A 13852-nucleotide genomic window follows, 5' to 3' on the forward strand; every position below is an offset into this window, starting at 1 on the left:
CTTCCAACCCTCATTCATCAATTATTCTGATTGTTGAATCTGTTATCAGTGCAGCAGTTGGATTGCAAAGGGGTTATTTTTAGACTGGAGACATACAGAGTCCTTGATGGCTAATGACTTTGGTTAAAGGCACCTCTAATCCAGAGGATAAAAAAGCCCCCAAAAAGTCTCCAATTGATTACAGCTATCTGCCAATCTTGGTTCCCATGTACATATAGTCAGCTCTGCTCTACTCTTTTTGCTGCTGGTTAACTTTTCTGAACTAAGTTTCATCCTGATTACTCCTTACTTAATTGTTCCATTTCTGTCATTTATTCCTGTCAGTTTGCACCACTTACTATTGTCTGCAGCAGCTAGAGACTTCTGCAGTCACACATGTAATGAAATACAGGAACCTAAAACTTTAGCATCTACAGATTTCAATTAAGGACTTATTCTAATTAAGCAATTAAACACTGATGGATTCTCAGTCTCTCAATTTGTCAGGTGCTTGCAGTGACTATGCTATTCTAAGATATTTGTTACAAAGTTCTGCTCATCTTGTCACACTGGCAAAATGAAATAAACTTAAATTAGGTGCACTGAATGTGTGCTGGTTCAAAAGTTCTATTTTGTATGCAAAACTTTTCACGCCTTTCACTCTTCATTAAATATCTATGCTGTGCCTTGATACACAAGGTCAAACAGTAGTTTTAGGATCTCATGCTGAACAAAAACCCATTTCAACAGCATTTGCTAAATAAAGACTTTAATGTTTTCACTGGTATCATTCTTAAAGCATTTTGTAATTAGATTGAAAACTAAATGTTGGTCAATGCTCAAGGTCTATGCTACTTATCAACATAAAAACCATTAGGAACATTGTGGATCTGAACCAAGAAAGATTGAAATTTATATTGAAAAGATATACTTGGGTTCTGCAAGGACTAATTTATCAGTTGATAATTGTTTAAAAAGAACTCAAAATGCTGAAAGGTAGGTTTTTAGTTGAGGTAAGGTCAATAAAATACAGTAAGGCAACATATATCCCAGACTTAGGCAAACTTTAATCTAGACAATTCTCAATGTTTATATATGTGCATTAAACACAAATTATCTGTGAGCTGGTTAACATAATATAAGAAATGAGCTGCAGGCTTTGCAGCTGTAGCTAAAATGTACTGGACACAGTAAAAACCTTTTCTTTCCAAAAGCTCAATTTTCATCCAATTACTGTGTTCTTGATATCACACAAACTGCTTTCTGTAGTCACACCCTGTAATTTTCTGTAATCTTTCAAATAATACAAAAAAAACACATTCTCGTGTATTCAAATACAATGAACAATAAAGCTACAAGAAGCTCATAGTTTTTAAACCCCCAGCAACAGTTGTCTCAAACTACATTGGTTCTTTTTAGCACAGTTCAAAATAATGTTAACTTGATTTTTTTCATCAGGATACTACATCAGATTGTGTATGAGGGCTACTGCCACTCTGATGTTGGAAGCTCTGGTGCATTTGCTGTAAGAATATAATTCCATTTCTTCAACTAGAGGAAATTTATTTTCACAATTTTTGTAAAAACCCTTGCAGTTGTCTGATAACTTCTGTGTCCACAGATTCTATTAGACTCTGGAATCCTTGCTCTCCGAGTAACTCTTGCTGTGCCTTTAGCTTCTCGTAGACAAATTGCTGCAGCGACACACTGTGTACTGGGTCCTTCAATGCAAGCTGCAGGAATTAGATGAAAACCATAATGATTAGCACTGGCAACACATTCTTTCTTTGTAGCATATAATACAGCTGCTGCATTTGCTACTTGTCAATTCACTTAACAATGATGTTCCCAGGTTGCTTGCAGAGTATTGCAAGTCGCATATTGAAGTGTCGCATATTGCAAGTCGCATATTGTAAACAAAAATTCCTTTGTAGAGGTACCACCTGCACGTTATTAAAAGATGAACTGATTTCCATGCTGCTCGTTTGACCATCAAGTGAACTTTATTTGCAAGCTTTTTTCAAGCTGTTATGGTTGGTGAAAGATCAATGGGTTAATTTGTAAATTTCATACCAATGTTGCTTTATTAAGTTACAAGAAATATTTTTGTCGGGATCTATTCAATAAGATGCATTAAAGCTGGTCCTCAGATTTTGTTAAGTAAGATTATTCAACACACAGTAAAAGGTACATAACATGATTACTGGGGAGATCAACCTAACATTGTACCTACTTGCTTGGCCCACCAACCAGCCAATATGCTTAAGCAATGTACCTCAATTTCCCCATAAATTTCCAGAGGATCTGCTAGGTTTCTATAAAACTTCTTTTCTGTCTTAAAATGCAATTACTGCAGTGGTTTGTGTTGAATGTCTTCCAAGTAGAAAACTGGTTTGGACCTGGAAGCATATCAATCAATACAACAGAGTCACTGATTCTTTTTAAAATCATGATTTCTTCACTCAGAATCAATTAAAGAAATTGAAGACATACTTTATTGTAATTTACGCAAATTAATGGGTGCGTGAATGTATTTAAAAATTTATGAAACTTCAAGTTGGTATTTGTGAACCAAATGCCAATTCAGATCCATTACCGACTTCAGTGAGGCGATATTAAAAAAAAAGTGATGACTCAAGGATTGACACTTTTCAAAAAAGATGCAAATTAGAAACAAATTTACTTTGCATAGTTTTCATGTACTTCATTCACCACTTTGCATGACAGCAACATAGCTATCTTGCCTCCCTAGCCAAGAATACATGAAGATGAAGATTAGATATTAAAAGCTAATGATGCTTTTTCTACCCAGAGTTCATGTAATCTTGCCTGCAGTCTTTAACAAGCACACATTGTTATTTTATTTGTCTATACTTCAACATACACGTAGTTCCCCTATATTACTTCCATGAGGAATTATGTAAACAACTCCTACAAGACTTTCAAATAATATCTATTGTGCTCCCACAGCTTCACTGAAATCACTTTCTTCTACTGCTGTAGTTATATCTTTTATCAACACTATTACTCATCCTCTTTTTCAATTTTCCTGAAGTTCTATAGCCTAGAATATTTCAGCTCTTAGTCATGCCTAGCTTGGAGCTAGATTTCTGAACTGGCTACCATATCATATCCTTTAATCCCAAAGTAGTCCAGAATACCTGCTTAAAAATGCAATACCGTTACAGTTATGGAAAACTCAACAGACTGTTGCTTAGTGAAGTATATTTAGGATGCAACTTATTCTACTCCAATTGGATTTAATAACACATCTAGAAATTCTCCAATTTATTTTATAAACTTGGTAAAGATAGCATCTTAATTACTAAAGTTAAGAATATTTATAGAAAGCACTGACTACCATAAAGAAACACACAAATACATTTGTTCTGTACAACCTTCCTGAAAACACATCCCACAAAGAGGGTGAAATTGATGCAACTCTACAAATGACCTCTTGCTCCCTATTACAAAGTAGAATTACGATTAAGAATAGGAAGCAAGAAACAATTTAATTAGTAGTCCCTGACTTTGATTATGTAACAATGACAAGTTTATGCAGTGTGAAATTAAGGTACTAGTCATTCATCTGATACAAGTAACCTTGAGGCACATCGTGATAGTAAATATGAACTCCAAATAATGGCACTAATTGGAAGTTTCAAAAGCTCCTTCTCCGCCCTCCCCATGACTCAGGGGTCATCAACTTGTGACTCCTCACCATGAAGCCCACAGCATCTAGCTGGAAATAACCTGATTTGAACCACCAACAGCAGGCAGGAATAACATAAGAACAAGAACAAGACAACAATCTCAGGACAGTGTACTAGAATGTTCCTTCCATTATATCTACAAAACCATAAAGCAACCATGAGAATTAGGCTATCTGGCCCATGGACTTTGCTCTGCCAGTCAATAACATGATGGCTGACCAGATCTTCAACATTTTCATTACCATTTCCCTATATCTCTTGATTCCTTTACTGATTAAAAAGCTTAGCCTTGAATATATTTAATAAATTAGCCTTGAACGACTCTCTAAGGCAAAGAATTGCATTGATTTTCTAACTACTGTGAGAAGAAATTCCTCCTCATCTCAGTCTCAAATGGTGACCACTGACTCTGGGATTATGCTCTCTGGTCCTAAACTCTTCCACAAGGGGAAGGAATTGCTCCACATCAACACTACCAAGTCCCCAGTCAATCTTATAGGCTTCACCCTTCATTCTCCTAAACTCCAAATGAATTCAGGCCAAAGCTACTCAAACTCACCTCATAAGGAAATTCCTCCATATCCAGAATCAACCTAGTGAACCTTCTCTGGATTGTCTCCAATGTCAAGATATCTTTCCTTTGAGAAGAGCACGAAACAACTGTTCACAATATTCTAGGTGTGGTCCAACTAATATAGGAAAGGCAAAAACCTAACTGCCAATTTTGCCTCTACATAGTCACACAGAAGAAAAGAATTCTAATGCAAAATATAAAAACAGTATTTGCAAAAATTAAACATTTGGTAAAGGTGGTGAGACTGCATCTGGTATAATGTGTACAATACAGATCACCATAGTTACAGAAGGATGTTAAATGCATTGAAAGCAGTTCAGAGAAAGTTTACTAAACTAACAGTTCTGCTCTCTTCCCACAGATGCTGGCATTTCTGCTGAGTTTCTCTGACAACTTCTGCTTTTGTTTTGAGACTAATACCACAAATGAGTGGACTGCCTGAAGGAAAAGCTAGACTGGTTGGGCCTCCTATCCTATGGTGTTTAGAGAATCAGTGGTGACCTAATTGAACATACAAGATCCTGAGGGGACTTGACTGGGTGGACATTGAAAGGATGTTTCCTCTTGTGATTGAATCTAGAATTAGGAGTCATAGTTTAAAAATAAGGGAACACCCATTTCAAACAGAGATGAGGGTTGACAGTCTTTGGAATTCCCTTCCTCAAATGGCAGTGGATGTACAGTCTTTAAATCCTTTTAAGGCACAGAAACAGATTTTTGAATACCATGGGGATGAAAGGTTCTTGGGATATGTAGAGTTTAAGTTAAAATCAGACCAATCATGATCTTACTGAATGGTGGGGCAGACTTGAGGGGCTGAATGGACTCCTCTTGTTCCTTGCTCAGACGTTCCTTTCATTACAACCAAATATTCTCAATTTCTTTTCTACTTCCATTACTTTTCACACATCTCATTTGTCCATGTCATTATAAATCAATTTCTATTCTTTTAACATATATTCCATTTACAAAGAAAGAAAGAAACTGGATCTTTAGGTCTTAACCGTCTCCACAACCCTGACCAAGGAAAATACTCCCCCATTCTACAACTGTAAAGAATCTTTTCACAGTGAATAAAAGAAAACAGTACTTTCAAGCAGGAAGGATATTTCATCTTGAGCAATCATACACCAATCTGTTAGAAATATATAAATGTGATCATATTTGTATATCATAATATTTCTTCAACTATTATCAGATCATCAGGAACTCTCAAATTGATTCATGCTAAATAACTTCACAGGTTATTCTGCTATAATGCACATTTCATTAACATGATGAATTGGGGACACTATTTCTAAAGAGGGAACTTTTAGAATGTGTGTTGGCTGAAACACATTTATATCACCAACAATAAGTGCTGTTTCTATAGCACAATTTTCTTTATAACACGAGGTTGCACAAGAACTCAATAATTGCGTTATAGAAGAACTACCCGTATTTCAACTATGTGGAGATAAGAAAAGTTGGAATTGTTTTTCTGAAAGCAGAAAAAGGTTAAGATGGTATTAAATAGAGGTTTTTAAAATTATGAGTGCTTTTGATGCAGTAGTTAGGAATAAACTGATTCCCTGATAAGGAGGCTGATAGCCAGCAACCTCAGATTGACTGTTATCACCAGAAGAACCAACCAGAACAGGCAGACTAGGAGAATTGAACAGCAGGTTGTTATGATCTAGAATGCATTGTCATAAAGGGTGATGAAAGAAAATTTAAATTTATCATTCGGAAGGAATTAGATCATCGAAAAGGAAAAATCTGCATGATTGGAACAGAATGGTTAGTTCTTTCTAAAGAGCTGGCACAGACATGATGGATTAAATAGTCTTCTTCTGTGTTCTCTGCTTCTATAAAAATGCATTCAAAGTAATTGCATGCACACTAATTCATACACTGCAAGTCACAAGATTTCTTGAACAACACAGGAGATAAATGAGCAGTTACATGTGTTTTGGTGATGTTGGTTGAAGGATGAGATTGTCTCAAACTAGCAGACCTTCTCTGCTTCTCTTCAAATTGTAGGTTTGGGCTGTGGTAAGCTTTACTGACAATAAACTCATTATGGTTCGATATATGAGTTGGCACTTAGAAAGGTATCAGAGGACTTACTATTCACACTTGAGTTTTCATTCATTAATTTTGAACGGAATTTGATGATAAAAAATTGCCATTTTAGACAAGATTTTTCATTTTTGGCTTATGCTGAACAGTATCCAAAAAAGTTATTTTAAAGGGTTAAGAGTGAAAAAAATGTTCTGCCTGTTAATAGGTGACAAAGAATTGGTTGATTTTAGACAGATTGATAGCATAATATTGTAAAATGGAACAATAACATTTTCAACATGGAATAAAACTGATATTGTGCAAGATCTTAACAGTTGCGTGTGAGCTGCAGCATCTGATCAGATAAGGAATTTAATCTCGCAGAAATGAGAAAACTATCTTCTCAATGTCCAAATTCTGTACAAACAGCATAAACAAGGATATAACTGTACGCAGACAGCTTTAAACAGCTTTCAATAATACAGCCAAAAATGTAAAATGTTGTCTAAAATGGCAACTTATTTATCATCAGGTTAAGCTAAAAATTAATGATTGAAAACTCAGTTGTGAATAGCAAAGATATTTTCAGTCTATTTCTTAACTCAATGGTTGAAAATCATATGCAATGTCTGGAGAAAAAAAAGATTTATCTTGTCTTCCAGATCCAAAAAGGTGAGAAAATAGATCTTCAAGTATACTAATGTCCAGGATGAAGCTGAGAATGGCTTTGGGCTAAAAAAAGAATGGGCTGCCTGATTTGGCAGGATTGCTTTGTTATTATAACTTCTTACATAATGATCTACATTAAGTGATCAAAACTTGGCTTATAAAAATTAACCTGGCATCTAGATCTTCAAGTGGCTCGAACAAACATAAATTGATATGTGCAGATCCTCCCAGCAAAGAAAACCAACTGCTCAATGCATGGCCAATAAAACGCTGATGTTTGAGACAATAGCTTTTGGAAAGTTGGAGGCTGGGAATGAGAATATGTATTCATATATCAAAAGCTCAGTTACAGGGAGTGTAATATACAAATCACAGCTTTTTGAGGTTGTAGCAGGTAGGTAAAAGGGAACAAGTGGATTAATGGATTCAATTTTTAAAATGTGTTCAATAAGACACCACACATGGAGGCTACTGCACAAAGTTAGGCTCCTAGGCTAATATTGTTAAAACTCAGTGGAGTAGTGCTCTGGAAATCAAGCTCCACTATTCCCACAGTCAACACAAGAACTAGGAGCAGGAATAAGCAATTCAGCCACTCAACACCCTGATTTGGAAATATCTCACTGTTCCTTCATTGTCACGGTTTCAAAGTCCTGGAATGCCCTACTTAATGGCATTGTGGATCTACTGGCTGCAGCAGTTCAACAAGGTTCACAACCACCTTCGCCAGGGAATCTAGTAATGAGCAATAAATGCTATCGCATCCAATGATGTCCAGTCCCACAGGCGAATTAAAAATGGGTGGTGGAACCAGAGTTCTTGAACCTTTTGAAGGCTCAGGTAGATTGGTAGTTGTTAAGCAAAGGGGTTATGCTATCAGGGGTAGAAGGGAAAATGGATGAGGGGTCACAATCAGATTAGCCATGGTCTTATTGAATGGTAGAGCAGGCTTGGGGGGCTGAACTACCTACTCCTTATCTGTGTGCTCAAATGTACGTACAGCCTCTGTCAGTTAGCACAAGAACAGATGTACAGGTTCCCCTCCAAATCACACCCCATCTTGACTTGGAAATATATTGGTATTCCTTTATTACCACTAGGTCAAAACCTTGCAACTCCCTTTCTAACAATGTGGACATCAGATGCTAGCTTTACCAGTGATGCTCAACTCATCCGGAGGGCTGATTTAAAAACATCACGAGGTAAATGTCAGGATAGATGCTGGGAAAATGGTTCCTTTGGCTGGAGAGTCTAGAACTAAGAGTTCATAAATCCAGAATAAAGGTTGGCCATTTTAGATCAAGGTAAGGAGTAAATAAATCTCGAGAATTTTTTGTCCCAGAGAGCTGTGGATGCTCCATCATTGAATATATTTAAGAAAGACAAAAATAGATTTTTAGAAATCAAGAGAATCATGAGATCTAGAGATTGGACAGGCGAATGGAATCAATATCAAATACCACTGACAAACTTGTTGAATGGCAGAGTAAGCTTGAAAGCCCAAGTGTCGAGAGTGTAATGCTGGAAAAGCACAGCAGGTCAGGCAGCATCCAAGGAGCAGGAGAATCGACATTTCGGGCATAAACCCTTCATCAGTAATTCCGGATGGGCCTATGCCTGAAACGTCGATTCTCCTGCTCCTTGGATGCTGCTTGCCCTGCTGTGCTTCTCCAGTACCACACTCTTGACTCTGATCTCCAGCATCTGCAGACCTCACTTTCTCCTCTCAAACCCAAGTGGCCTATTTCTACTTGTTATGATTCTATAGTCTTCTATGCACATTTGAAGCTTGTAAGCTTCCAATCTGTCAATATGTTCTTAAATCTTCAGGAATAAGTAAGAGGCAATCTTACAAGAAGAATGTGTGCACTTCAGGTCAGGTAGGTTTGTATAGATGTTGAAATTATACTGGATAGCAAGATGGGTTTCTGCATGCACCGTGTACACAATTGATCATAAAAAACCTTAGCACTAAAACTATAAGTTGAGGTTAGTTGTAATGCAGTTTTATAGTGTTTGAAGCAATATAGTAGTACAGTATTTGATAAGTAAAGTAAGCATTCAATACATATTTATATGGATTGTTGTCAAATATAGAATTAAAATTGAATGTAATTAAATTTTGGACACTTTTCTTGTGCGAGATTGAGATGTTGTTACCTTTAGCAGGCAAAAGATTTTAGAGCCTGTAAGTAGAACCTCGAGTACAAAAGCCAGCAGTACATATGACCATGTGGGGTATTACAGCAGACTTTGGCCATATCTGACTGGCACTATCATGCATACTTGCCTTCACTGATAAACAGTTAAATTCTGTTCTGGTTGGGTAACAATTGTATCAATATCGAAAATAACTTATCAGGTTCAACTGTGCTACACAGATGAATAAACCATCAGCACCCACTGTCCATGAATTTACACAATAAATGACCAATTAGAATAAAAATGTGAACTGCCAAGCAAACAGAATCTTTGAGGGGGACAGAAAATAACTAAACAAAAAAGCATCATCTCAAAAGTCAAAGTATTGTTTTAATAAAGATGTACAATTAAGAATTTCAGCAAGCAACCATTTCAGTTGATTGTACTGAATCTGTTGGCTTGAACATTTTACCAGGAAATAATTCTGCTTAAAAATCTTGCGCGTCACTTTACCTTGGTTTTTGGCTTTATTGAGTATTAAAATGTGACATTAACTTTCAGACCTACAGCATTATACACAGACAACTGAGATGAAAGAGAAATGTTAGACATTTTTTAGTCTGGCCTCTCTATCAATTCATTTCACATCTCATTTAAATTTATGAATACTGTCAGTCAATCCAACATCATCTTTCAAATTAGGAGATTATCAAATAGCCAGTTGTTACACTAGTTAATCAACATCCATTAAAAATAGAATGAGAAACCACCCACAAGGTTATAAACACAAAATCTGCTTCTCAAGTTGTGTGTTAGAACTTAATAAAATAAGTTCAAGAACTAATTGCAGTTAATTAACAGAACTGTTATAGTGCCAAAATGGAACTACATAAATATTTCAATGCAGACTATAAAACAGAAATACAGAGCTGAATTTTTTTTAAGCTGTTGGTTTAATCGAATTTCACAAAAAGAGATGGAGTCCTTAGTGGCATGGTGTAAAGACAGTAATCTCTCCATCAACGTCAGCTAGGCAAAGGAGCTAGATCACTGACTTCAGGGAACAGAATGGAGGGCATGCTTCTGAGTGCATCAATGGAAATGGACGACAGCCTGGGAGATGATCACCAACAATCTGTCCAGGTACAGCCATGTTGACGTGACAGTCAAGAAAGTACAATGTCTCTACTTCCTCAGGAGGCTAAGGAAACTGAACTTTATGAAAGCCTTGACCTAGACATGGATAAAAGAGATAAACCCAAGAGGATAAGTGGGAAATGACCACACTGACATCATGTCATAACTGACCTGATGTGGCTTCAAAGAGTCAAAGAATCATTGTCAATGGGATTAAGGATGGGAAGATGGCTATGGTTTTCAGACGTCAGTTATCTCAGTTCAATATGGCTGCAAGAGATCCTCTTGATATTGTGCAAGGCCAAACCATCTTTAGGTGCTTTCTCAATGACCTTCCTTCCATCAATGTTAGATGTCAGGATGCTCAGCGATGATTACCCAACATTCATTGTGAAGCAGTTCTGTGTCAAAATTTAACAGCACATTGACAATGACTAGGCTTGGGCTGTAAGTAGTAGGTACCATTTGTATCACACAAATGCCAGGAAACGACCATCTGCAACAAGACAGCATCTAATCATCTCTCCGAAATCCCATGGCATTATCACAATGGATGATCCATTTTTAGCACATAAGGGGTTACGATTGACCAAAAACTGAATTGGACCAACAAAACAAGAAAGATAGCAAGACAGAAAGGGCAGAGACTAGGAATTCTGAAGTGAGTAACTGACTTCCTTACATTTCAAATTCTTTCTACCAATGATAAGGCCCAAGTCAGGAGATAGAATATGCTCCACTCATGGTACCAACAACATGCATGAAGCTTGACACCATCTATAAAAAAGTCAGGTTCCCATCTATCATCTTCAACATTCAGTCCTTCCACACTATCACAAGGTGGTAGTGATGATTACCATCTACAAGATGCACTGCAGCAACTCACCAAGGTTCCTTGAAAAGCAGTTTCCAAACTTGTGACCTCTATCACCTAGAAGGACAAGGGCAGCAGATGCGTGAGAACACTGGCATCTGAAAGCTCCCCCAAATAATGCACCACCGTGACGTGGAACTGTATTGCTATTCTTTCACTATTGCAGTATTAAAATTCTCAACCTCTCTTCACAGCATGAATGTGAGTGCATCTACACCAGATGAACTGCATTGGTTTAAAAAAGGATGTTCACCACAAGGGCAGCTGGGGATGGATAACAAACAAGAAGGATTATTGCACCCAAATCTCAGGAGGTCTCAGTTATCTATAAGAATAATAGGTTGGTTGTGGTAGGGGATTTTAACTTTCCAAACATAGACTGGGACTGCCAAAGGGTTAAGGATTTAGATGGAGAAGAATTTGTTAAGTGTGTACAAGAAACTATTCTGATTCAGTTTGTAGATGTACTTACTAGAGAAGGTGCAAAACTTGACCTACTCTTGGGAAGTAAGGCAGGGCAGGTGACTGAGGTGTCAGTGGGGGAGCTCAGTGGGGGAGCACTTTGGGGCCAGTGACCATAATTCTATTAGTTTTAAAATAGTGATGGAAAAGGATAGACCAGATCTAAAAGTTAAAGTCCTAAATTGGAGGAAGGCCAATTTTGGTGGTATTAGACAAAAATTTCCAAAAGTCGATTGAGGGCAGATGTTCGAAGGTAAAGAGATAGTGGGAAAATGGGAAGCCTTCAAAAACGAGGCAACGGGAGGTCAGAGACAATATATGCCTGTTAGGGTGAAAGGAAAGGCTGGTAGGTATAGGGAATGCTGGATGATTAGAGAAATTGAGGGTTTGGTGAAAAAGAAGAAAGCATATGTCAGGTATACAGGAGAGATTGAGTGAATCCTTAGAAGAGTATAAAGGCAGTAGGAGTATACTTAAGAGAGAAATCAGGAGGGCAAAAAGGGGGACATGAGATAGCTTTAGCAAGTAGGGTTAAGGAGAATCCAGAGGGATTTTATAATTACATTATGGACAAAGGATAACTATGGAGAGAATAGACCCCCTCAAAGATCAGCAAGGCAGCCTATGTGTGGAACCACAGGAGATGGGGGAAGATACTAAACGAGTATTTTGCATCAGTGTTTACTGTGGAGAAGGACATGGAAGATATAGAATGTGTGGACATTGATGGTGACATCTTGAAAAATATCCATATTACAGAGATGGTGGTGCTGAATGTCTTAAAATGCATAAAAATGGATAAATCCACAGCACCTGATCAGGTGTAGCCTAGAACTCTGTGGGAAGCGATTGCTGAGCCCCTTGCTGAGATAGGTATATCAACGATAGTCACAGATGAAGTGTTGGAAGACTGGAGGTTGGCTAACGTGGTGCAGCTGTATTTAGAAAGGTGGTAAGGAAAAATCATGGAACTATACAGTGGTGGGCCTGACATCGGTGGTAGGCAAGTTGTTGGAGGGAATCTCGGGGACAGGATTTACATATATTTGGAAAGACAAGGACTGATTAGGGATAGGCAACATAGCTTTGTGCATGGGAAATCATGTCTCATGAACTTAGACTGAGTTTTTTTGAAGAAGTAACGAAGAAGATTGATGAGGGCAGAACGGTGGACGTGATCTATGTGGACTTCAGTAAGGTGTTTGACAAGGTTTCTCATGGTAGACTGGTTAGCAAGGTTAGATCTCATGGAATACAGGGAGAAATAGCCATTTGGATACAGAACTGGCTTGAAGGTGGAAGACAGAGGCTGATGGAAGAGGGTTGCTTTTCAGATTGCAGGCCTGTGACCAGTGGTGTGCCACAAGGATTGGTGCTGAGTCCACTGCTTTTTGTCATTTATATAAATGATTTGGACGTGAACATAGGATGTATAGTTAATAAGTTTGCAGATGACACCAAACTTGGAGGTGTAGTGGACAGTGAAGAAGGTTACCTCAGAGTTCAATGGGATCTTGACCAAATGGGCCAATGGGCTGAGAAATGGCAGATGGAGTTTAATTTAGATAAATGGGAGGTGCTGCATTTTGGAAAGGCAAATCAGAGCAGGATTTATACACTTAATGGTAATGTCCTGGGGAGTGTTGCTGAACAAAGAGACCTTGGAGTGCAGGCTCATAGTTCCTCAAAAGTGGAGTTGCAGGTTGATAGGATAGTGAAGAAGGCGTTTGGTATGCTTTCCTTTAGTGGACAGAGCATTGAGTATAGGAGTTGGGAGGTCATATTGCAGCTGTACAGGACATTGGTTCAGCCACTTTTGGAAGATTGTGTGCAATGCTGGTCTCCCTCTTATAGGAAAGATGTTGCGAATCTTGAAAGGGTTCAGAAGAGGTGTACAATGATGTTGCCATGGTTGGTGGATTTGAGCAAGGGGGAGAGACTGAATAGGCCAGGGCTGTTTTCTCCAGAGCGTTGGAGGCTGAGGGGTGACCTTATAGAGGTTTATAAAATCACGAGAGGCACAAATAGGGTCAGTAGACTAGGTCTTTTCCTAGTCTGGAATCCAGAACTAGAGAGCAAAGATTTAGGGCGAGAAGAGAAAAATTTATAAGGGACCTAAGGGGCAATTCTTTCCACACAGAGGGTGGTGTGTGTATGGAATGAGCTGCCAGATAAAGTGGTGGTGGCTGGTTCAATTACAGCATTTATAAGGCATCTGGATGGGTATATGAATAGGAAGAGTTTAGAGGGATATGGGTT

General features: G+C 38.0%; 1 protein-coding gene across 1 annotated transcript in view; it reads right to left on the minus strand.

Moving 5' to 3' along the window:
* Nucleotides 1-731: 731 nt before the first annotated feature.
* The window catches only part of ipo11 (importin 11), a 471218-nt gene continuing 458097 nt past the window's right edge, over nucleotides 732-13852 (minus strand). The window contains exon 30 of the mRNA XM_043689427.2: nucleotides 732-1712. Within this exon, the coding sequence (XP_043545362.2) occupies nucleotides 1548-1712 (165 nt within the window). The 3' untranslated portion in view covers nucleotides 732-1547. The remainder of the gene's footprint in view (nucleotides 1713-13852) is intronic.

The sequence above is a fragment of the Chiloscyllium plagiosum genome, unplaced genomic scaffold (assembly GCF_037043375.1).
Source record: "Chiloscyllium plagiosum isolate Xiang-an unplaced genomic scaffold, Cpla_swu_hap1 HiC_scaffold_1, whole genome shotgun sequence".
Classification (NCBI taxonomy): Eukaryota; Metazoa; Chordata; class Chondrichthyes; order Orectolobiformes; family Hemiscylliidae; genus Chiloscyllium; species Chiloscyllium plagiosum.